This window comes from Papio anubis, chromosome 12 (assembly GCF_008728515.1).
Source record: "Papio anubis isolate 15944 chromosome 12, Panubis1.0, whole genome shotgun sequence".
Classification (NCBI taxonomy): domain Eukaryota; kingdom Metazoa; phylum Chordata; class Mammalia; order Primates; family Cercopithecidae; genus Papio; species Papio anubis.
This window is the reverse complement of record NC_044987.1, coordinates 6,175,551-6,201,875: the sequence shown is the minus strand read 5'-3', so window position 1 is coordinate 6,201,875 and position 26,325 is coordinate 6,175,551. Positions and strand designations below refer to the sequence as shown.

At 42.1% G+C, this 26,325-nt stretch overlaps 1 protein-coding gene across 7 annotated transcripts in view; it reads right to left on the bottom strand.

Moving 5' to 3' along the window:
- Nucleotides 1-26,325, bottom strand: part of ETS1 (ETS proto-oncogene 1, transcription factor) — a 127,764-nt gene that overhangs the window by 52,405 nt on the left and 49,034 nt on the right. For 3 of the 7 annotated variants that reach the window (XM_021926738.2, XM_009187653.4, XM_021926741.2), the window contains exon 1: nt 10,732-11,619. The exons of 3 other annotated variants lie outside the window; for them this stretch is intronic. In XM_021926738.2, coding sequence (XP_021782430.1) covers nt 10,732-10,813 — 82 coding nt within the window. In that variant the 5' untranslated portion in view covers nt 10,814-11,619. Of the gene's footprint in view, nt 1-10,731; nt 11,620-26,325 lie in introns of those variants that run through there. One more of the 7 variants, XM_031652803.1, reaches the window with a different exon arrangement.

The following is a 26,325-nucleotide window of genomic DNA, read 5'->3' as shown; positions in this document are numbered from 1 at the left end:
CATTCCTCCAGTTACCTGAAGCGCTCACTGATTAAAATAGACTCCTTCACTAAAAGGGGTAAACTGAGGCACAGAAGAACAAAGCAATGTGCCTTATAGTTCAGAATAGGTAAACAAAAAATGGACCTCTATTCTTTTCAAATCTCTTTAGATCAAAAGAAAAAAAATTGTATTTCTCAAAGTCCAAAGTCAACCTTCTCCAAAGGGAAACTGCATGTCTGGCTAGTAACCTATGGGATCATTCACATTTTTTTTTCCTTGAGAAGGAACTAACTTGCCAGCCTACCAACAATTTTGCCAGTGCTTTGGCATCATGCATATCTGTACAAACTTTCCAGAGCCTATGTCATAGTGATCTGTTCAACCTGCTCAAAGCTCAGTAATCCTAGTTACTTGTGCATAGTGACCAGTGCTACCTGCTCAAAGCTTAATAATCAGTCAGCTATGTGGGACTTGTTACAGATACATAAAGTATGTGGGTGAAATCTACCTCCACCAAAAGAGAAGAGAATGCCTTGTTGACACTTTGATCTCAAGCTAACATTGATTATTAACATTATTATTATATTTAAGTGAATGTACTAGATACTCATCTAATCAAAGAAATGCATGTGGCTGAACTCAAATGTCAGGGGATTTGGAGAAACTGACTGGAGCTTCACGTTCTAACTCTCTGCTTATTTGCCCTGGAACCTTGGGAGGGTAACTTGGCATTGGTGCACTACACTTTCCTTATTTGTAAAATATTGGTAGCTCTAAGGATTACCATGAGCTCAAATGTGGTGAAGTCACATGGCAAACTGTAAAATGCTACCAGATATAGCCAAGTAATTAAGATGAACTAGCAAACAATATGCACAAACGGACCTTAGTATTTCTCCCAAATTCCACAAACACCCAAATATTTCCGAGAATTCTGAAAACAGACATGGAAATTTCAAGTTAGCTACAGGTGGGTTTGAATCTAAACTCCTCCATTCAGCAGCTTTGCAACCTTGGGCAAGTCGTTTAATCTCGGTTGCTTCATCTATGAAATGGCAATAATAATGCTTCACTATTGGGGCAAAATAATGAGGATACTGGCACAACGTTCGCACCCAATAACTATTAGAAAATAAACAGAACAGGAGGAAAAAAGAAAAGATGGGTGGAGATGAGAAATGCTTACACAAGCACCAGTAGATAAACTCGACACTGTCATCAATGATCGTTTTCTTTGTTTTTCCCCAAAAACTGGCAGGCTGAACTTAGGTCCCTGCTTTGGAAAGAGAAGGGTAACTGTGACAGACCTTTCTCAAAATGTAGAAATAACATCAATCAGATGAGACTTCAGATAACACCCATGTGCGGGCACTGCTCTTGCACCGCCGCCACACCCCAGTGTACATTTGTAGCTTCCGGGGTGGCTGGGGAAGCCAAGGCAGGTGGTTTCTTGTCCGCCTCCAGCTCTGCCAAGCAGCCTGTGCCCACTGCAGGGTCAGCCTGTGGCCACCCAGACACCATTCTGTGGGCACCCAAAGCACGCAGGCCTGGCCCTTCCCTCTGGGCAAACAGCAGGCCGGGGCCCTGACTCACTGGGTCTGTCAGGAGAGGCGCTGCCATGGCTAACAGCAGAATGCATTCCCCAGGCAGGAGGGACTGTTTCTGACCAGAGCAGTCTATCAAGAAGACACAGATTGGATGAAAGAAGCTCATCACTCAGCCCACAGGCTCGGCCCTGCAGAAGCAGCTGGACGGGCTGCTTCACCTACTGAACCCTGGACTTCCATCTCCCTCCTCCAGGTGAGAACCCGCACTGGAGCTGCCTTCAGCTGCAACTGCAGCAAGGGCTCATGGAAAAGGGAAGCTGAAAGGAAGACCACGAGGAAGGCATGATTCTTGGTTCAGTTCTACCTGAGACAACATGCCTCCATTTCCCCAATGGTGAGCTAGGCTGGCAACACTTTCTAACATCTCTGTTTCTCTGTGGAAGTAGCCCTTTACCAAAGCACCCAAAATTCCTCAATGATTAAGTTGTTATTAACAGAATTTGGGGATTCGGATGCAAATCCCCATGTTGCCTACCTCTTGAATGGCAGTCTACGCACCCTCCAATCCTTGGCTGTTTTAAATGTTACCTAAAGTCATAGGATGTCAGTGTTAGGAGAAATCTAACAGGCCATCATTGCAATGAATTTATTTGACTGATGAAGAAAATGAGGTGCATAAAAATGCAATGACTTGCCTAAGGTCACACAGACAGACACCGATGCAGAGTTGTGACTGGAGACCAACATTCCCGGCTCTCCAGCCCACATTCTCCCCACAGAGTGGACACTGCTTATTTCATACACAATATTTATTCCTGCTGGTAAGGAACAAATATGATAATCTGTGATTCTTCATTGCATTCTGTGCATTTATTTCATATCTTAATGATGTCAGACAACTGGTGCATAAGGTATGGAATTAACTTAAATTTTTGGCCACAGATATCAAATAGGAAAAATGTGTAGGTACTAGAAGTATAAAAGTCAGTCACACGGAAACTCTTCCACTGAAAATTTCCTGTGGTAAGTTTCCTAAAGGGTATTTCAAAAGTCAGACTTGGGCGGGGGCAGTGGTTCATGCCTGTAATCCCAACACTTTAGGAGGCCAAGGTGGAAAGATTGTTTGAGGCCAGGAGTTTAAGACCAGCCTGGGCAACATAGCGGGACCTCATTTCTACAAAAAATTGAAAGAAAATCAGACTCAACAACACATTCTTAGTTTGAACATGAATGATATTAATGCATCACTCAATTCTAAATATATCACACAACTCTAATTGCACACACAAAAAAGTCATTCATAGAGAACAGGTATAATACCTGACACATAGTGGGAGACCCTAAATACTTCAAAAAACCCGTATCTACAAACTCTCACCAGGCTCAGAAGATTCCTGTGCCTGACTGAGGTTATTTTCCATTTGTACCTTGAAAATACGTACCTGATCAATTTTGTCATCTTCTCTGAGGTTTAACGCTTATTCTGATAAACTGATACAGAGGTTTTAACAACAGTGTGAGTGGGAGGGAAAGTAACCAAAAAAAAAAAAAATTACCTATCTCATAAGCTTACCCAATAACTCTATTCTGCCCTTAAATATCCCTACTTTCAAAGGCAAAATTCATCCTGAGGTTCAAAACGCTGTTTGGGTCCTGGCCTCCTACTTCCTTCCTTCATCCCTTTCTACAAGTAAATTTTTTTCCTTCATGTTTATCTAAGCATCTCTTTCATTCCAAACTTGCAGCACTCTTCCCACGCTGCTCTCTATATGGAAAATAATTCTTTCCCTGTTCTTACACCTCCTTCAAATGCTTCAGAAGTGCCCCTGTTTCCCATGAAGCTGACCTATGAAACTAACTTACCACTGTTGCAAGAGAGAGCTTAACAGACACAGAAAATACAATCACTGATCCACACATATTTTCATAAATGTAAACACTGGTCCTCCAGAATTTTTTGCCATGGAAGCACCTGGAACCCAGGGAAGACTTCATCTGAGTTGTCCTGACCACCCATCTACCCATGAGGGATTTAAAGCATTCAGAAATGACCACAGGCAAGGAGTAGACACAACAGACCCAAAACTGTCCATGGGACCACCTGAGCCTGGAATTCCTAACCAGGTGTAATGTTTGGCCCAGATGGAGGCTTTTCCAAAATCTATGTACTATCACTTAAAGTTGTTCATTTTTAGTTTTACAATTTCCTTTCATTCATTCTTTCATACTTTCTTACTCTTTTCCTGTCCTCATTCTTATTCTTGTCTTTTTTTAATTCAAAAAGAATTTTGCAATTGAATCCACCGTTGCCTTCCTCCCCTTCTAAAGAATTGAGGGCTTGTTTTTTATTTTTGCTTTTGTTTTTGCCCACTTTAATGGCACAAAAAGAAAACACAATATTTTTTTTTTTTGCCCCTTTTTAGCCCAAAGTAAAATTTCTCACGTTCAATAAACATTTAAACAAAACAAAATAAAAATCATAATTGTCTTCACTTGTGTAATGAAGACATGTCCCTCTACTTCAAAGTTCATTTTATCTCTCTGTCACACACACACACACACACACACTACATGCAGAGTTTACAGTTTCTCCACAGAACCTTGCAAAGCAAAAATCAATGGCTTATCACAGCTACCCAAAGCTACCAAGAGGTTTCGAATGCTTGAAGTGAACTTGTTTGAGATTGATTTGGGTTTCTCAGATGCTGAGAAACAAATTTAAAATATAATTCATGGTTGGGGGGAAAACATACTAAACTTAAAGGGCTTCAAACTCTTAATCGTGCCCTATTAGCTTACTTAGATGGTCTAAACCCTAAAATTAGCAATTGAGAGAAGATATTCTAGAAAGTACGATTGACCAAATTTAGTGTCTAACGCGGGTGACCCTCATCTGTGGGGAGAGCCCCAGTTAATGTGTATCATTCTGATGCAGTTATGAATAGTGCCCCTTTACACTCTCAAAGGTATCCCAGCTTGGGTGGTAAATTATATGGTTTCCCTGTCTCTACACCATTATGATATGAAGTCCAACAGCCTTAACATTTCTAATGCTACTTTGGGTCTAAAAGCACTATCTGGGTCAATATTTTACAACTCTTAGAGACAGTACTAAATGCTACAAGAAAGAACAATTGAGAAAAGTGAAAGGGGCAGTAATAAGCCACATTTGAAGTGTCAAGTGACAGGCTTGCACCCGAGCAGTAGACACTGGAAAGCACCTGGGAAATATGACAGAGTTGGCCAAGTGATCAATAAAATATTTACGGCTTGAATAGCAATATTTTGAGCATGTCTGTAAGCATGGCTCTCTGCCAATGAAACCAGACCTACCACAATCCACCCTACAGACCTATGTCTTTCTGTGTCTGCATGGAGATTATAAACTATACAATGAGAAGGAAAAGGGGATGCAGATAGGCCAAGGCTTCAGAAAAGCAGCCAAGTAGAAATAGCCTGTTTATGCAATTTGGAAAACATCCACTGAAGTTTTGAAAAAGATATCATCAACTCAACAGAAACAAAGAAAAAAAAAGCAGAAAGTAGCTACAGACACATGACAAGTAAAAATGATAGATTTGGGAATACCCATGACATTCCTAACCCTGAGTTAAGAACAGCTTAACAGCTGTGAGCGAAGGATAGACCTAGAACACTGCAAACATAGAGGCAAATGCTATTCGAGGTTCCCCGTGAGCAGGAAAACGGAGCCAAGGTTTTCATTAAGGAGCAGCTAAATAAAAACATGGAGATGATGCTGTTCACACACAAATTCCTCTCTGCGGTGACAGTGCGGGCCCAAGCATACTAACTATTCGGGAAAATGCTCTCCATAATGCAGTAATAAAGAAACCAATGCCTTAACCTTAGACAAGTGGCAGGGGAGTGTGCCTGTCTGTGAGCCATGGGCTGGGACAGCTGGCAGGCCTGTGGGTAGACACCTGGGGCTGTCCTTCCTTCCTTGTGCCAGGACAACTCCAGACCATGTGCCCTGACACATGGAACGGGCTTTTTGAAAAAACTAAATTTTAGGGGGGGAAACAAAATTTATTTGAGGCACAGGCAGCAAACGCAACTGCCTATGGCCTCTCTGCAAGCAGGAAAATTAAATTTTAACTGCCTGAAGAAAACGAACTAGTTTGCCAAGCTATGTCTCATCATCCTGCTTATGAGAGAGTCAATGCACAGCAACATCAGTGATGAAGGAGATGAAATGGGCAGAATCTGGAGGCTCAGTGAAGGACTGACCTTGGAGATGAACACAATCACCTTCCCACCTGGGAGGGAGCCAAGGCCATCTGGAAGACGCTGCAAAAACGAGAACCCTGGTTCGCTGCCTCTCATTCTGAGGTAAGCACTGCTGGAACTTTTAAACATCGTTCTAAAGCAACACATCTGGACTGCCAGGCCTTGGGACAGCCCACAGGATGGACCTTTTCCCTGAGCCATACAAAGCACTGGGCTAACAATGAGGCCACCTGATCCAGCTCAGGGGGATCTTGCAGGGATACCAGGGAGCCACTGTACCTCCTGAACCCCCAAAGCACCGACCAGCATTGCCTTCTCACCTGCCCGTGTTCTAATTTCCAAAGTTTTTGAGAATCACTCAAAATTTTAGGTATCAAATGCCTACAACGTCTCATCAGTTTCTAAATTTCCAGAGTGTGGCCTTAGGCCAAGAATGCATCTCTGAGAATCTCATTTTCCTCATCTGAAAAATGGAGAAAATAATATTTCCACCACACCTCAGAGTAAGTGTGAAGCATAAAAGTGCTCTTTTATCTGACTGTGCCCAGCACACAATGCAGGCTCGATGTGTGCTTCAGAAATATCCCAACAACTTTTGAATGACAAGAACCTACCACCTTCAACGCAAGCTCATGGAATTCCACCACAGCCGTGGATTATTCATTACACAAACCAGAGAGACAACTGTAATTATACTGTCACTGTAGCCATTGTAGAGTTATCCGCTGTATTCTGAAACAGGGAGACTCTCTCGAAAAATCCTGACCTACACTAACCAGCTCCCAGTTTTGCAGAGATTTGATGGACCCCAGAGTGACCTGGGCTCTGGGAGGTTGACCACGGGCTGGTTTGTCTCCTAGAGGGAAGCGATGTTCCTACAGGGTGGTCTGGCCTCTTTAAGAGAAAAAAAAAAAAAGTTACACAGACAAAAAAACAGCAACACAAACCAACCAAAAATGCCAGGAATGCAGGCTCTGCCAACCAAATAAATAAATAAAATAGGAGATGCTTTATAATAACTGGACATGATGCATTTCTCAGCCCTGCATAATTGAAAAGTTGACTTTTCTATCAACCCTGCAAATGTTCCCCTTGCCTCTAGACTTGGTAGCCTCCCTGCTCTGAGGTAACAATGACAATATCCATCACCCAAAGTAACTGGCAAACCCCTATGCCTCTAACTGTGAGAGTTTGGACTCCGAGACACTCTCTGAAAGTTACCTCTAACTGTTTGCTCCCTGGAGAACAGAATGAAGTTTCACGGGCATGAGATCTCAGCCAAGCAGGTGAAAAGGCCCTCCTTAACGTTACTCTTCATTCCCTCTCAAATAATAGATTATCAGGAGGTGCATAACACAGCCACCTTATCTCCTAACAAACATTCAAGGGCCTCTGAAAATTCTACACTGATCAGGATCATTTTTTGTTGACTTGTTTTGTAGTCAACTGTTAAATAGGATTTATTATGGATCAGGCACTGTTTTAAGATTTTGCACATATTCATAGATTTAATCCTCATATTCATCCTACGAAGTAGAATGATTACACTCATTTTATAGAGGCAGAAGCTGGAGCACAGAGAGATTAAGTCATTTGTCCCAAGTCACACAGCTACTAAGTGGCGAGCTGAGATTCAAATCCAGACAGGCAGGCTCCAGAGTCTCTGCTCTGAACCGCGCGGAGCTCTTTAGTCACTAATGGAGTATGGTTGGTGGGGATCTGGGAGCACAGTGAGCGAGTGATCTAATAGACTGGGCAGCTCTGCCCTTCTTTCTTGTCTACACTGATGAAGAAACAAAGACCGACCAAGCTGAGCAAGGACAAAGCTTCTTCCTATCTCTAAGTATAATGCATGTTCCCGATGGATGTACACCCTCTGCTGAGGGCGGGTGGGGCCAGAGGCTCATCCTTTTATTCTTATAAAACAGCAAGTATCCAGATTAGAGCTCCTGCTCTTATCTGGACATTAAGCTCACCTCACCAAGAAGGTAGAGCAGAGTGCTGAAGGAAAGGAAAAATTAAGTGCCTTGGGAATGTGTTGGCTTTGGCACCTGGTCCCTTCGCAGCAGGCTCCGCAGCAGGCTCCACCGGGAGAGAACCAGGAGTGAACCCAATGGCTATGTTTGTTTTTAAGCTATTTACGATCCTTGCAATCACACTGTTGCCATCAAACAGCATATCCCACCTTACTCTTACACTTGCAAGGAAAAGTCAATTCTAATGTTATTTCAGAGTATATGTTAATTTAGTACTTAACATTGTCAAACTCCTGTGAAGTCTCAAAATAGAATAAAAGTACATAAAGGTTGTTGGTCAGGTCCTAGCCAGGAAGACAAATAATCCAGGTCTTGTGGCTCCTGTTTGGACACCCCACTTCCTTACTGCCTCTCTCTGGAACTCATGAATTTGGGACGGGGTGGGGAGAAAATTCTGGTTTAATCATTTAAGCCAGATAAGATCCCACACTAGCTGTCTCCATGCATAAGAAACTAAGCAACCCAAAGAAATCATTCTGACAAATATTTAAGTCACAGCTGTGGATAAAAAGCTACGCTGTGAGAAGTTAAACTTTAAACACATGTCCTATATGGTCTGATGGGTAAGGCAAATCTGCACTTAGCCAATGTCTTGTCCTTCCACTAACAAAAGCAGACAGCCCTGGCCAGAAACACTGTTTCTCCCAACCTTGCTTTGCACCTGCAAGTTAAGTCTCAGTCGAGATTTCTTTGCTGAGCTTTTGGAAGGTATCTTGCAACATTATTCAAAGCAAGATACACTGCGAAGTTAGAAACATGAATTGATTATACTTCAGCCACTGGCTCACCACATAGTTTTATGTCAATTATTTACCTTTTCTGTGACTCTATTTTCCTCTCTGAGGTGTGGGTATAACGTCCACATATAAGCAACTAAAGGTCCAGCAAAAAAAAAGTTGATTATAGCCTATATATTTTTTCAAGTTTTTGTCTTTATTTTTTCCAAGATAATAAATATTGGTGCTAGAAATCAAACCTCTTTACAATGAATGGCAGGAGACTGCCCAATTTCTTTGGCCAGTTGAAATTTTGTTGTATTGAAGGTCACATATAAAAGATGACCAGTGGCTTGGAAATCTTTTTTGAAAAAGAAAGTCATTGCAAGTATGCTTATTACAATGGACTTTGACTGTAGCGTTAGGCTTTATTGTCCCCATTTTACAGAAGAGAAAGCTAAAGAAAGTTACTCGCCCAGAGTTTATTTTTAATCAATAACTGAAATGAGGGCACCATATACATTGTCTCTAATATTTAATATTAAATTACCAAAAAAACTGCTTCGGCTGTTCACTGTGATCTGAAACATGTGTTGCCAAGGGTTCTTTTTCATTCCCAGGATGAAAATCCCTTGTAGGTATGTGGACTGACATATCGACACGATATTTCCCAGATGCCCAAATCTGTCTCTTCCCCCATAAACACCCATAACAACACATATAAACAAGTCGTTCTTAAGGAAAGGACCTATTAGTTGAGTTTATATCTTTGTTGTGAACTATCCTTTCACTTCTATATATGGTTTGAATCAACTGTGACAAATAGAACCCGTTCTAGCTTCCTCGAACCCCCAAACACAACCATCACAGAAACATCATTTCTGAATTGTAGGCCTAAATGCCTTAAATGCCTCCATGGTTCCAGGTGCGCTCTCGGCATTGCTCCCACCACCGTCATCCTTGCGAGGAGACACAATCTCAGCCTTCTGTGCACAGCAGTCCTGGAGCTGAATGTCAGGGGGCCCAGGGTGAGGGGACATGACTTACATGTCTTTATTAATATTTCTGAAGGACCTCAGAATGACAAAACATCAGTTTGGTTGTGTTGAAAGTTTAAGCAGAGTAAGAAAGGGTTAAAGTAAGCAATAAATTATGGCAGAGGCAAAGAAGTGTTAACCACAGGGCGCAGCAACTAAACTTATTGATAATCAGATACAACAGAGGAGCCTGTTCTTTCAATTAATTATTTTCCAGGGTGCACTGCCTTCTCCCTATATCTTTCTATATACTTTCACCTCCAAAATCACTCATCTCTAAGGATAGCTGGCAGTGCCTTACCCTAAAAGAAAGCATCTTTCCCTCTCAAACTACATTTGTTTCAGAAATTCTGTAAGGCCAGACTCTCTTAAGTTGCTTAGCAATATTTGTGTCAAAGACAAAAATAAATAAATAAATACTTCCTATCCTTCTTTTCTTCAAATGCATATAAAAGAAAGAGGTGGACACCACCATGTACCAAAGACACAAAGTCACATTTGGGTGTTGGATGCTTTCCTTCCAATGGACCTTTGGTACCAGAAGGAAAATTTACGGCAGATAAGAAACACGGGTAAAGTAAGTAACCTACAAGAATAGAGTCGGAAGTTTCTCAAAGTTAAGACGATAATTTCAATTCTCCTCCGGTCTCCTCACCCTCAACCCAGAAAAAGAGGGGCAAGGCATGTGACAGGGACGCTTGGGGAGGCAAGAGCTCATTTGAAAATGTGCCTGAAGGCCAACCCGTTAGACTGCCCGGGGCCCTCCACCCAGCCTCAGTTCTATCGGGGACGTGGAGTCAGGGTATGATGTCCCCTGAGGCAGCGTCCATCTCCCCTTAACATTAAGGAATAAGGCCAGAGGGTTCTCGCTCATTTGGGAATACAAGAAAAGCAGGAATGGGGTACTGGAAATTCTATAAGCTTTTCCCCACCACTCACAAAAACACAGCTGTGAAAATAAATACCACCCCCAAAACCAAGGGTCTAGGGCCACCAACAGTCCTCCTCCTCCTGCTCCTCGTCCTCCTAATCCAGCTGCCAACAGCATCCCCCGCTCCTGAAGAAATGCACCGCCCAGAAGGGAACGGCGAAAGGGGCAAGAAGTTCAGGGGACCCCGGCCTCTGGCCGAGAGCTTGGGTGGGGGCCTCGGCCGTCGCCACTCACCCGGGGAAGGGAAAAGCTCCAGATCGACTTTTTCCGTCTTGATGATGGTGAGAGTCGGCTTGAGATCGACGGCCGCCTTCATGGTGCCAGGAGTGGGGGACAGACGGGATGGTTGCAAGTTTGCAGTTACTGTTGTTTTTCTTTTTAATGAGGATTAGTAACAGGGGGAAGGGGACGGGGGAAATCCGACTTTCTTCCCCCAAATCTCAAATTCCCGCTGCCTTTCTCTCCCCCGCGCCCGGACGGTGCGCGCCCGGCACTCCAGGGGAAGTTGGCACTTTGCGGCGAAGTGAGCGCGCTCGGGTCCCAGCCTCGCCCGCGCCGCGCCCGCTCCTCCTGCCCGGCCCTCGCCCGCTCCCTCCTCTCCGCCGGCGGCTGCCTCGCTCGCTCTCGATCTCCCGGCCGCTCTCCCTCCCTCTCGCCCTCCCGCGCTCTCCCCTCCTCCTTAGGGCGTTTCTCGCGGTGCCGCGTCTCGGCCGCTGGGTCCGCGCGCCCCGGGCCCGGCGATGTCCGCTGGGGGGAGCGAGGGGCGGGGCGTAGGGGCAGGGCGGGGCATCGGGGGCGGGGCCGAGCTCCGCGGCCAATCGCCGCCCGCGGCCCAAAGCGAAAGGAAGGGCGGGCGAGCGCGGGGCCGGGCCGCGGCCGCGGAGGAGCAGTGCCCGGAGCCCGGGGCCGCGGAGCCCAGGCAGGGGCGGGAAGGGCCGGGAGCGGGTGGGCAGGCTGGGCGCACGGGCCGCCTCCACCGTTTCGGGAAAGTCCGTCTGATTCTCCACGCATTCTTGAGGGCTTGGTCACCCGCTCCCGCCCCCTCCCTGGAGCAGCATAGTTTTCCAAGTGCGTGTACATCATTCATTCACAAAGACTGACACACAGGACGTGAGGCATGTGGATGAAGGCGAGCGTGCGGGCAGGCGCAGGGGATTCGTGAGCCCGTGTCCTCAAAGGGCTTTAGGAGTATTGGACTCCAGCCGGGTCCTGAGTCAGGGCGTGTGTTTCTGGAGGAGGCTTCAGTTTTTCAGAGCCCACCCATGTAATGCTCTGTAATGCTCCTGCGTTGGCAGGAGCATCCAGAACGGGACCCCAAACTAGAACCCAGCCATGAGCTTCCGTAAGCTTCCAATTTACGTCCAGCAGTGGTTGGGTTGAAGGGGAAGTTATAATGTATTTCTAATTATTCTGTCCCTGTAATTATGTCACCATTGGCCAAAGCTTTGTCTTTCCTTTCAGAGACTCTCCTCTTTTAGATAAAACTAATAACCCTCCCACGACCGCCACCAAAAAAGTGATGCAGAGGCTCTGTGGTTTTGAATTTCTGGAGTACATCATTGGCAGCCATGACAGAATCACAATGCACAGTTTCTGTTCCATTTGGGAACTCCCAGCGCTTGAGATAAAACAAAATGAACCCGAATAATTCATGGTTTGCCACTAATACATTGGTTGTGATAAATAGAGATAATTTGTCCTAATTAACAAATCAACTAGTATATGTATATCTAAATACATAGCTAGAACCAAGTATTGAGCTCCATCTTTGATTAACAAAAAGATTTAACATAAATCTTTCTGAGCAATCTCAGAGAAAGCTATTTTTAATGTTTCCTGATTTCTAAGCACATTTGAACTCCCAACATTTGACTGCAACTGTAACCTCTGCCTCTGGTAAGTTTTAACACACATGCTTACCTTCATCTAAACCCAGTTTTGTGCCCTTGAAGCCTTAGTAATTTGCAGGTTTCCTACAGCAAATCGGGGAGGAAGCCAGGAACAGAAATATATCTGACTCCTGGTCTAAACTCCAGATTAAGTCCCTCCTTAGTGACCAGAGGAAAATATTTGTATGTGATAGTCCTAATTTTTGAAAGAACAAAGACTGTTGCAATCCAGCTGTGTTTCCAAAAGGTATGAGAAAACAATGCTGGCCTCCAGATGACAAGAACAGACACTTCTGGTCCTGGGAAAAGCCTAGGGAAACAGCTGATGAATGAATTGTACATTTACACGTCCAAATGAACCACAAAAAAAAAAGGTTCTTGAATCAATCCTGCCTTACTCACTATGAATTCATCAGGAGAAGAAGTGAACAAATCTAGAGTTGCTTTGGGGAATTTTGTTTTGTTGATGTTGTATTAAGAAAATGTTGGCATTTTTTAATCCAAGTATGAGTACTTCTCTATTTTCAAATGCAGATTCCTCGGAGCAACTCCTTTCTCTCTTCCCCAGTCTGCTCCTCAACTTTCTTCCCCAGACTAGCCTAAACACTGCTGCTAACATCCACCAAAATTAGATACAAAAAAAGCCCGCCATGATTAAACTGTAAACACTTTCCACTCTAGAAATGAGGAAAATTATTCTTTCTAATTCTTCAATGGTGACAACTCAGATAGTCAATCATCCTTTTCCTAACCCAGTCCTGAAGCACAGAAACAAAATGTGTGAATGTTCAAATAAAAGAATGGGGTTGCGTGAAGCAGGAGGTTGGAGAGAGAGCCAGGCGCCACCACAGGCTGCCAGGAAAGTTACATGCAGATGATATTAATTATGAATATTTATGCCATCAGAAGTTATGCATCTAACCCTGGATTTGGATGAAGAGCACTAATAAGGTCATGTTAAAATATTTTTTACATATTTGAGATATAATAATCCCATCAGGTCTGCAAGGGTCATGCTTCATTAATCTAATCAATGTTGATAAATGAAATTTTTATTCATTCTCTTTTTAGGACACAAGTAGATTTTTCTAAATGTTCATATGGGCTTTAAGTGATACGTCTATGTTATCATATGCTAAAAAAAAGATGCCTAGCCTAGTGCCTAAGACATTACAGAGCTCAGTAAATATGTGTTGAATGATGAACTATCAGCTTTTTGGTCACTATGGGCTTCCTAATTCAATGGTTAAGTGAGTTTGATATGCTCTGGCTTGTGAAGATGAACTAAAAAATGTCAGGGGCTGTGCCCTTTTCCGTTCATAGTAGAGCAGAACCTCTATCCCCAACACTCACAACAATTCAGTTACATGTATGCCTCAGTGTCCCCACCAACCAAACAACAGCAGCCAAGTTTTGCCTTTCGTCCACTTGGGCAAGATACTTCAATACCATATCTGGTTTTTAAGGCACTCAGGAAAAAAAAAAGTCAATCAAAGAAATACTTCTTTGCTTGTGCTTGTACTGCAGCAGTCTGTTCCTCCTGCATTGGGGAAAAAACAGAATTGTATTTTTAAGCATTCCTTAGACTTCAGCTAATTATATCCTACCAAGTGCTGAATCGCCTTACACTAGGAATTTCAAGTCAATAAGGGCCAAGAAAAGTCTGCAGGAGTTGGGAAACAGAAGAGTGGAGCTAGACAATAATATTAAGAAAATAGTCACCTTCATACAGGAATTCCTCAAGCACGTGGAGGATGTAAAAAGCATACTTTCTTTTTTATTTATACTCCTCCCTCAACTCCACCCCAACGTCAATCAAAAAGAAATATAAATATACACTTAATGTTAAACAATCATGGAAGACAGGCTTTCCCTCTCCAGAAGTGTCCTAGCATGTTGTCTACTCCTGAGTCTTGAACTTCAACAAAACAAAGAATCCCTGAGTTTTGAGCTAAAATATGCTTTTCTGAAGGTAGGTACAAAAACATTCAGACCACTAACGGCTGATCCAGAACCAGTTTATGACTCACAGATGTTGATTTACTGGTATAAATGTAAGATTTAGAAAAAAAAAAAAAAAAGCCCTCAATTAACAACAACCTGTCTGAGCTGCATTTGTGGTCTCATTTTTCTCTGAGAAAAGGCAACAGTCTCTGACATACACAGAAACAGGCTTTGAAAGCTTACCTCTAAGGCAAGTGGTTTTTATGTGATAAGTTTAGTCATTAAAAAGCACACTAGGGAAGAAAAATGCCTGGCACTTCAATATCTACATTATCGAGCAGCAATAAAATGGAAAATTAGAGATAGGAAGGAAAATTAAAATAACTCTCTTAATTAAACTTGGATGCCAAAATGCCTTAGGGTCGGTTAAGGGACCCAAGTCAGGGGACTCAGATGGTACTGTAGCTGACTGCAGGCTGGCTCTGTGACCTCACCAAAGCCACTTAACCTTTTTGTGTCACAACCTCATTTCTGTTTCAGGGAATAAAATCACCCCTAGCTCTCCCTAGAATGGAACACAGACTCATTGGCTATTGTTTAGAAGGCACAATAAACAATGAGGGTAGGAGGAGCTGCAGTCAGGAGGGAAGAAGGGAGGGTGGGGTGGGGTTGGGGGAGAGGGGAGGACTTGGAAGCCTGTTTGCCCTGGAAAGCTCTCTATAAGAAAACAAAGAGGATAGTAGTGTGGGCTTTGGAATAAGACTCAGGTTCAAATTCTTTACCAACTAACCAGCTGAATTGCCACAGGTAAGTCATTTAAACAATCCTGAACCTCAGTTCCTCCATGTTTCAACTAGGGATAATAATAGCACACACCTGTGAAGGCTATTTGAATGATTAAATGAGATAATGTATGCAAAGCATTTAGCACAGTGTCTAGGTGTGAATTAGTATTTGATTATTTTTATTAAGATCTAGTACACAGTAGAATATGTGAGAAATCACATTAAATGTCTCTCTACAGCCATCCCTTTGCAGAATAGCTTGGATACTCAATTTACTTGAACTATCTCCAGGGAGAGATAGAACAACTATCACCACATTTAATTTAAAAATCTCCTCAAGCCCCTTCCTCAGTTCTTAAACTGGCAACCTGCCCAGCATCAGCCTCACTTGAGAAATTCCAGAACTACCTGACCAAAGAAGAGAACTACAGATTTATGTTTGTTTTGAGTCACAGAAAAGTGATAGTTTAAATTTTGAAAGAAGATCACATTTGTGGTGCCTCTTTGGAGACAAAACCTTAGGTCTTGGGTTCGTCACATAGTAGAGCTCAATGGGAGTTTATTAGTGCTCTCCAAGTCCAGCACTCCTATTTACCAGAGGAGAAAAATGAGTCTGAGTGAGGAAATTATTCTTTCCAGGGCCACACAACCTAAAAAAGTCAGTGCGAGTACCAGAACCACATGCCCTGATAGCAGTTCTCTCCCCGGCATCTCCTTGCACTTACTTTGCATTTCACTTTGGCAGGAGAAGGACCAGACACCCTTGAGCCACAAGGCAGGATACAATGGACATAGGAGCAGATAGATGAGCAGACTCAATTTCTAGAAATCCAACTTTTTCTCTACACTGGATGTATTGTCTCTGGGCAAGTACATTGCAGGATAACCATACTATGGTTCCCTGTGGGAGACAGCTTGGCATGGGCTATCAGGAGAGAAAGGGCCTGGGTTGGCTCTATTGCTGTCTGCAGTTTCTTTAGACTATAATTATGAACCATTCAACTGCATCTGCAGCCCCAACAATGTGGAATGGATTGGCCTAATCCACAGACCAAGCGACATTTTAAAATCCAGCAGTTTAGACACGTATTCCTCTTGCAGCGAATCAAACATGGCTCAGACAGGAAGAGGCAAGGAGCTGCCCAAGGTTAGAGGGTTCTGAGGTCTCATCCACACCCAGTGTTGTGTGCCTTCCTGAAGCAGACTGAGCATGTTGCCTGGGATTGCTGTGAATGCAGAATGCAGGTTACTCTGTGAGCCTTTGGGGATCATGTAATTGGGATTCCAATTTAAATTGTCCTGAACTGGACTCTTGAGGAGGTAGAGGGATAATGGCAATAGCACAGATGGCAAGAGGACCAACGTCCTTTAATAATATGACAGAAGAGGACAGTCAGTCTCCTAGAAGCTCTGCATCCCAGGGCTAGAGGATTTCACCCACAGTCCAAGGCTGCAGGAGGTTTCATCCTGGCGGAAGGCTAAGGCCTTCCTCTGATCTTACTCTGCTTTTCTCTTGGGTTACAAAGACAACATCAAACTTCAGAACAGATGTTCTCTGCAGTTGTGGTTTGAATCTTACATTAAGACAATTTCACTGTGGAATCTTTTCCCCTCTCCCCACTACTTTCATTTAAAATGCCAAATCAATTGCCCCAAAAGACTAACATTTACCACCCTAGAGATCAAGAAGCAGAGATGAGTGGAGCACAAAAAGGAGAAATAGCCCTGAAAGGAAAAGGGACAGTGGTACAGGAGGAAGTAGTGGAAGGGAAGTCCTCTGAGAACAATGGAAGGGGAAGTCGAGGACAGAGAAGGAGAGGAGATGAAGAGGTAGAGACACAGTGATTTTATGTTCTTGTCATTCTGGGACTTCAGTCCCCAAGATTTCAAAATGCAGTTAAGACCTAGTAAAGTATCCCATACTTTAATTAATTGTCCTGCATGGCCAACAGTCATGGAACTACAGAAAACAGATAAACTGGAAGACATGCAAAGGATCCGGGATAGAATGGAGGTGAAAGGATCTCCGGAGGTCACAGAAGACGCAAGAGAAGGTCAAGCTGACAATCTAGGCAGAACACAGAGTGTGTTTCTCAGTCTTTTTCTCATATGTACATTTGCTGTACACAAAGAATTTCCCTCACAGAAGCTGTCACCCCACCCCTGCAAGTTGCCACTTTTCTGCTCAGCTCAAGAGCACACTCCTAGTACATATTTGAATATGCGTGTCAGTCTCCTACAGTCTTTAAAGGCAGCAACTGAGGTTCAGTCATTATTACACTCCATGGTGTTTAGCTCAAGGTAGTAAGAGCCCTATAAATTATGTTGATTATTTAATTAATGAACAGTTAACTTCCTAACATCCTGTAACATTTTTACAGAAAAACAAAACTCAGATACCAGTTTTGTTTTGCTTAGTTCGGTCTAAAGTGAGACTCAAATTTGCCCAAAGTTAAAATTAAAGAGCCAACCAACTGACTCATTTCAAACTAAAAAGGTCTTCATAAAGTTTTATTCTGTTCCTCCCATTCCTCCCATCCCCTTAAAGGAGAATGTTGCTAAGATCACAACATTCATTTTATTTTTTATCTAATTTTTTATTCTGAGACTTCACGTAAAAAATGACATTTGGCTCAGCACAAAGCAAATCAGTTGTTTGATCGTCAGCCTGGACATTTTATACATCATGCTATTCATATTCTCAGATGGCTGTTCAGAAGCAGTCTTCAGGAATTTCCGAACTTTCAGTTGAATCTTTTATTTCACTGGTTACCACAAAGGTAAGATGTGTAATTGCTATATACATTATTTGTAAGATAAGGGAAATACATGAAATGAACTCAATTTCCTCCATCTTATGAGAAAGAATAGACTGTTACATGCTTTATGGTGAGCCAGGGTGCTTATCACAAATCCCTTTCACCTTCTCAAGTTTAATCTGTCAGGACTCTAGAAGCACTGTATTTTGAAATACATCTTCTGGCTATACAGATGAGTCTATAGTGAGGAAGGGTATAGGATGGAAGTAGAAATGGGGGGATATGGGGATGGGCTGAGAGTGAAGATGGAAATGAAAAGGACAGGGAGGATCAAATGGAGCTGCTACCATCTAGCAGGTGGCACAGAAACATATAAAGCAACCCTAACCACTCTTGTCAAAGTAGAGTATTACTCTCTGCACTTCATGGTTTGTATCTGCTAATGGGTAATCAAGATGTTGGAACAGAAAAGGCAGCTGATCTTAAAGCCTAAAAACCAAGGAAATATTGGGTTTGGTGAGGGCTTATCATTTCTCCTGAGTTCTGAGGGGGAATCATGAACACACATTATTTTACATCACTTCTTCCAGAACCAGTTCCATATAAGAGTCCCAAGAAAAACTGATGTGTCACACTGAGAACATCCTACTTAGCCAGTAAATATAACATTCTTTGAGTATGCCATTGCAGTCATCCACAAACATTTTACTCAAGAATCTATGCCTATCTTACCTTAGGCATCCTTCATTGAGCAGCATTACAGTGTCATAATGAATTAACATGAATCCTAGTTTCACCAATGCTAACTCTACCAACAGAGGAAATAAAATGCACAGCACTTTTTAAGTTCCCATGCTGCTTCAATCCTCTTTTCTGGTATGTACTCTCCTGAAAAGGGTGCACAGAATCTAAGTTTCATAAATACGCAGGAGCATAAATTCATTAAAACAACTTTAGGGTATTCAATGTAGTTATTCATATTTAGAATTTACTGAGCATCAAGCATGCCAATGATGTAAAGTTGATAGATTTGAATAAGAAGCTCAAAAAGGTACATGTCAGTTTCTCCGGCATTACAGCTCACATTTGATTCTCAGCTCTTAAGGACCAAAAAGAAATGAAGTCTTCTTTAATTTACAAGAAGCCAGCTGTGCTCAATCCACATCTTGCATCAGCCCTGTGAAGGAGTCAGAATGTAGTGGATGGTCCTGCCCATGACTCATGAGGTGGAACAGACCCAGCTCACATCTCATCTATCTGGATTGGCTCCCATACAATAAAAATCTTTCTTCCATTGAGTTGGTGAAAAGAAGAGAAGCAAAATGGGCATGTGTGACATGCAAGAGGGCGCCATTTAATCAGACAGGCCTGCGAAACACTTTCAAGAGTCCAGGGCTGGCAGTGATAGGTAATGACAGGTAACGTGCAGAATGAAGAAAGCAGAAAGCATATAGAAGTTGCTTCTTAATGGAAACGTGTTTCATCAGAATGATCAGAAACATGTGTTCTCCGCAGATTGGGAAACCATCTTGAAAGACTTCATCACAAAAAGGCCTTGGGTAGGAAGTACCACAAGGGACCTATCCCGGAGGGGTAGGAGGAGGTGCAGCTGGGTGGGGAGCTGGCAATGGACTGTGAGAGGAAAGAACAAAGGCCAGTCAGCGCTCTCATAGCAGATTCCCAAGAGAGAACCCTTTCCAGGAATTTAAAATTCTGAATAATTGTTGAGAATTTTTAAAAATCAAGAAGATTATAAACTTTTCTTTCAGGGGATTCCACAGCATTGAGAGAGACCAGATGGCTGGCAACAAAATTCTAGACCCAGGAAAGGTCCAGCCTCTACATATCTGTCCACTTGTAGTGAGCTAATGCTTTCTCCTAGAGAGTATTTGTCTAATTGAATTGAATTGAACTGAGGTGTGGAGGTAAAAAGGCTATTCCAAATAAGTGTTCCTGTTTCCAAATAGTCCATACAAAAACCTGCAGTTTCTTGCCAAGCAGAAACTACCAGGCTTTGGTTTCCTCACTATCGAATAAATTTAAACTCTAAAATAACCAGGGAGGCAACATAGTAGAATGGGTTAAGAGCACAAGCTTGGCAGTAGATAGACGAGAGTTTGAATTTAGCTTGGCTGCTCTCCAGATGTCAGTCTTTGACCTCAGAAAGCCTCAGTTTCTTCATCTATAGAATGGAGATGAGGAAAGTACCTAGTTCACAGAGTTGAACTGAGATGAGATGAATGGGTGCCAAGTGCTTTGCACTGTGCGTGATGCAGAATGAGGACTCAGTAACCCTTCATTGCTATTATTAATCTTAAAAATCAGAATTGTGACTTCGGATTTAGTGAGCATAAAATTTTCGTGAATGTTAATCCAAACTGTGGTATATAGTATTCTTAAGAAGAAATAAGGACACAGTGTCCTCCCTTCATGTATGCTGTTAAAATCATGACATAGTGACAAAGATAATTTTTGGTCTAGGTATACAAATCGCGCAAATCCTTGACACCATCCCTCTTGGATGAAAGGGGATTGATTCCCACTATGTAGATGTGAGATACAATTATGAAAGTTCTAATCATAGACTCACAGCTACATCACAAATTAGCAGCAAAGAGAATATGTACTCTCTTGAATTCCTTCCAGTACTGGGTTCTCCACTCTCTGGATTGCACGTTTGATTTTTACAACCTAAACAAAATAAGACCTTCTTAAGCAACTGGCCTTAGCATTTGACTTTCAATCTGGGAAGAATCCCACATGCTATTCAATGTGCCCCCATAGCACTCGGCTTGAGGTACTTCCCAAACTAGCACCCATTAGACAGCATATTATTGCACTCACTTCACAGAAGTCTTTTTCTGTGCTATCGCATCTTACATTTTCCTTGGCTGTCTCTTTTGCTGCCAGCCAACAGTTTTTGTCATTTTTGTTGTTTTGTTGTTTTGTCTTTTGAGACAGGGTCTCGCTCTGTCACCCAGGCTGGAGTGCAGTGGTATGAACAGTTTAACTTGTGCTATAAACCCAAACCTCTATCTATCTCTAATTGTACCACACACATACATTTTAGCTACAGAATTCTGAACCTAGATAGCACTCCCTGCAAGCTTGGACTTGCCACTTGGAATTCAGATAAAGCATTCTGCTCCCTGGTGTTAACTACCTATGCTGACCAGTTGCCCAAAAGAACCTTAGGGAAAGGTTTCTCATCTTGCCCCTTGGGTCACCAGTCAAACCATCGGTGCTCTTAGGACTGCCCTCTAAAAACACAGAATTTGCCATTTACATCAGCTATGTAATTTGCATTCTGGCACTACCATTGCCTGGCGCCTAGCCATCAAGGCTGGCAGCAGAGAGCAGTCATAGTCTTCTCGCTAGTTGCCCGCTCCATTTTGGCAAGACGAATGCTGTATCACTGGGAAAGCAGCCTTAATTGGTTTTCTGGGGGTGTTTAGTTAAGTCACCCCACCTCAGCTCCAAGTTGATGGAAGTGTCACTTTGCCCTTCCCAACAACCATAGCAAATAAATGATGGGGACATACTCCAAAATGCACATGGCTGAGTCCTCTTGCTCTCCTTTTTTTCCCAGTGACTTTGGGGAGGTTTGGGCAGTGATCCTGCATACACAATACAGTTCTTGTTCTTCTTTTCTCTACAGAGCAGCCTTGAATAGCTCTGTCTAAAATTATTAGCAGGGGCAGCCCTAGGCTCCAAGAGATCACAGCCCTCATGCTGGGTCTGAACAAAGACCCTGCTTTTCCCCAACAATTAGCCCTGCAAAAAAGGACATCTATCTCCCTCTATTAAAACCACCACGTGCCTTCAAGTCAGCCCATTGTAAAGCTAATTAAATAACACGCCTCTCTTCCCATGCAGGTCTCCTGATTAGCTTTCCTCTGTCAGAAACCTCTGCAAAGAACCCAGTGATAGACAGGCCAATGTTCCACTTCTCCTAAGCCCCACCCCCATCGCCAATTAGCCATCACCTTTGAAAAGCCATCCTTATCAATGTTGGTGAGTTTGTTCACGCTCCATATCCATCCAAAGCCCAGACGCTAGTCACCTCCACCTTAAAGGAATGGATAAGGTTCATACTGCTTTTAAAATAAATTATTTGGATAGGCAAAAGTTTTCATCACAGTGTAAAATCTTTGGCCAGCATTCCCCACATCACAGTACACAAGGGCTGCCGCTGCCATTGCAGGAGAGCGTCAGAGGACTTTCCCGAAAGTCAGAGAGCCCGGGCAAGATGCAGCCAAGGTGGCCATTCCCACCAGATTTCTAAAAACAGGATGCAGAAAACCACCCCTTAGGTTAAACTCCCTTAGACACTCCTTACCGCCAAGCAGATAAAATGCAAGCACTGTCCAAAAGGCCAAAATTGGTCCTCTTTACCTTTTGACCACACGTCACCTTCTCCCCCACATAGGGACCCTGCTCTCTAACAATCCTGGACTTGTGGCAATGCCTTGAGCACACTCTAGTTCTTGGCTCTTTTGTGCATTGTTACAGGCTTTTTCCTTTCTGGAAAGCCCTGGTCTACCTGCCCAGCACCTCTGTCAAGACTCAGCAGCAAATCACCTCCCCCATGGTTTCCAGGGCCTTGCTAGATAAAATCAAGCACTTCCTCCTCTGAGCGCTCAGCAGCACATATAGGTTTCCAATGGGGCGCTGACATTACCGAAAATAGTCTGAGCCCCTCAAGAACAGGAATCGTATTCTACTCAAATTTGAATTTCCAGCTTTAAACACAAGGACTTAGTGAATGCTTAATAAGTGTTGGAAGAAGAGATAACTGAGTAACTGAGTAAATGAAATGAATAAGTAAAAGAATGACTTAAAGAATGAATAAAATAACCACTTTATACCAAATGTGATCTAAGATGGTACATTCAGGCCTACTTCCAGCTTCACTACAGATGGCCTTTGTGCATAGTAAAGGGCATTATTATTTTATGACATGGTTATCTTTGTTTGAAATTGTCAGATCTCATACACATGCACACACGTTTACACATGCACTTTTTAGATACAATTTTTAAAATAATAAACATGGAGGGAGACCAGGCCAGCTATTTTCTAACTCTGCTTAATAGTTCTAGAGCCTAACTTTTCAAACTAGTCTTTGAGGTTTCTAGCTCATTTAATCTTCAGACCATACAAACCTTTCCTTCCAAGAGTTTTTAGGAAGACTCCCTAGTCTTCTTGGATGTCCCATATAGATGAGTAGATGACTAGACTATAAAAAAATCCCATATACAATTTAAGTTTTCCTTGAAATGCTCATAGACCTCAAAATTAGCAATGAAAACAAGAAATTTTTTTCCTTTTTAAAAATATTTTATTTTATTTTATTTTAAGGTCCAGATACATGTGCAAGACATGCAGGTTTGTTACACACATAAACATGCGCCATGGGTGGTTTGCTACACCTATCAGCCCATCACCTAGGTATTAAGCCCTGCATATATTAGCTATTTATCCTGATTTTCTCTCTCCCCCATTCCTCCAACAGGCCGCAGTGTGTTGTTCCTCTCTCTGTGTCCATGTGTTCTCATTTTTCATCACCCACTTATAAGTGAGAATAGACGGTATTTGGTTTTCTGTTCCTGTGTTAGTTTGCTGAGGATAATGGCTTCCAGTTCCATCCATGTCCCTACAAAGGACATGATCTTGTTCTTTTTTATGGCTGCATAGTATTCCATGGTGTATGTGTACCATATTTTCTTTATCCAGTCTATCATTGATGGGCATTTGAGTTGATTCCATGCCTTTGCTATTGTGAATAGTGCTGCAATGAACATACGCATGCATGTTATCTTTATAATAGAATGACTTATATTCCTGTAGGTATATACCCAGTAATGGTATTGCTGGGTCAAATGGTATTTCTGGTTCTTAATCTTTGAGGAATTGCCACATTGTCTTCCACAATGGTTGAACTAATTTACATTTCCACCAATAGTGTGAAAGCATTCCTATTTCTCCACAGCCTTGCCAGTATCTGTTGTTTCTTGACTTTTTAATAATCGTCATTCTGACTGGCATGAGATAGTATCTCATTCTGGTTTTGATTTGCATTTATCTAATGATCAGTGATGTTGAGCTTTATATCATATGTTTGTTGGCCACATAAATGTCTTCTTTTGAGAAGTGTCTATTCATGTTCTTTGCCCACTTTTTAATGGGGTTTTTCGTTTTGGTTTTTTTTTCTTGTAAATTCGTTTAAGTTCCTTGTAGATTCTGGATATTAGACCTTTGTCAAATGGATAGAGTGCAAAAATTTCCTCCCATTCTGTAGGTTGTCTATTCACTCTGATGCTAGTTTCTTTTGCTGTCTAGAAGCTCTTTCATTTAATTAGATCCCATTTGTCAATTTCTGCTTTTGTTGAATTGCTTTTGATGTTTTTGTCATGGAATCTTTGCCCGTCCCCGAATAGTATTGCCTAGATTTTCTTCTAGAGTTTTTACAGGAAAACAAGACAAATTAAAGGACTTGACCAAATACATATTGAGCTCTGCCAAATCCCAAACATTTAAAAACAACCAAAGTCAATGAGTGGGTCTCATCCCTGACACATCAAGTCTTATGGCAAAAATCACTCACTGCCTGATGAATCCTGTGTACCTTCATCTCTCTGCAGGATGACATTTAGGGCCAGCTCTTTCCTTGTTATTTTACCACCACAATCTCAACTTTTGAAAAGTTGTGTCTTTCTAATATTCATGGGCACCTTCCAGATAGAAAGAGAAATTAAGGCACAAAGCAACAGAGGAAGATTCCATGATCATGCAGTTAATAAGTAATTGTATCAGTAAGAGTTCGTAACCTCCAACCTGAGATGAAGCGAGCAAACACTGTCATTCATTTGGCAGTCACTTTGTTCTGGCAAGGTTCCTACTTGTTAAAGTGGAATGCTCACTTTATAATGATCATAATGGATTAAAACCTGTAAAATTAGACTCTGGCTGGCAGTAAGTTCTTTATTACTCTCCCTTACCACAGTGTGCCTCCATTCTCAGATGCTGCCTTAAAGAAGAGTAATCTAAGACCTCTAAATACATAAAAAATTGGATAATAAGTAAAGACAAAGATACCTGCATTTTTATATAGATTTGTCTCCTCCAGATACAGCTTGGCATTTATACAAAGCAGCCATTGAGAATTGAGCATGTAAAAATCACACCTGTTAATTTGTCAAGGACAGAAGGAGTAAACTATAAGGCAGAAATAAAACTGTTTCAACAAAGATAAATGGAAAACATGGTTGAAAGAGAAGAATGATTTGAAATGAATAAAAGTGTGAATGTCATAGTATTAAATAAAAATATAAGATGCATATAATCAATATACTTTATTCAAAGAGTCAGAAAAGAAGAAATATGTATCATAAATGAACATTATCATGAGATATCGGGTACAAGAATTCAATACATTGGGTAAACAGATTGTAGAGATCTTAATATTTTAAAGAATAGCATACATTCTGTGGTCTAGAAAAAGCTGTTTTCTGATCCACTTGAGATTGTGAATAATGTTAAGGGACATAACAGACAAATCAAGACACACAAGATAACAGACTCTCATTAGGAGGAGGAAGAGCTTGGAATCGGTTGAAGGGAGCAGCCGTGTTGACAGTTCATGTCAATACATTCCAGTTAGCAGGTTACTTAAGCAATGACTTCAGGCTAAGCTGGCCTTGTAATTCTGCAAATCAGATCCCATGGAAGAGCAATTAGGAGACATTCATTTCATACTCTCTTCACAAAGTTTGAGTTATTTTAAATTTTTTGTGTGTCAAACCTCAGAAATAAGTTGATATGAATACACATCAACTCTTTCTTTTGATTAAAATAGTAGGGATGCTTTATGTTATCTAGCATGAAAGATCACAAAATAATTCCAACACTATCACCTCACAGTACCTCTGAGAAATGCCTAAGAGGTGGGAAAGGATCCCAGCTTCACTGTATGCTGTATCTGCCCAGGGCTCCGAGATTCTCTCCAATGTTTTGCACAACTTTGATCCAAGTCAGCTGTGCAAAATCTGAAGATGCATATTAGCTCAACTCTTTCAAATCATTCATGTGTCCAAAATCACTTTCACCTACCACTCAAAGACCTTAGAATGTGGTTTTCTCCTGCCAAGTCTTTTGTCGTCATTTGTTGGTTTTTTAAATTAGACCTTTTATCACTATGTACCATAATTTACCTGAGATATTATTTTCCCACTAACACAGAATGTGTAGAGGGAGAGGGAGGGAAAGCATGGCATGGTGAATAAAGAGACTATTAATCCACTAATTCCTACTTATCTCCACTCAGAGTGGGAATAAACAAAGCTGTCATTGGAAGGTAGATACAGTAGGATCCCAAGTGATGTATCTGCTTGAGTTCAAGGATGAACTGGAGGAGGAATTAAATCACAGTTGGGTATTAGGGGAAAGGAA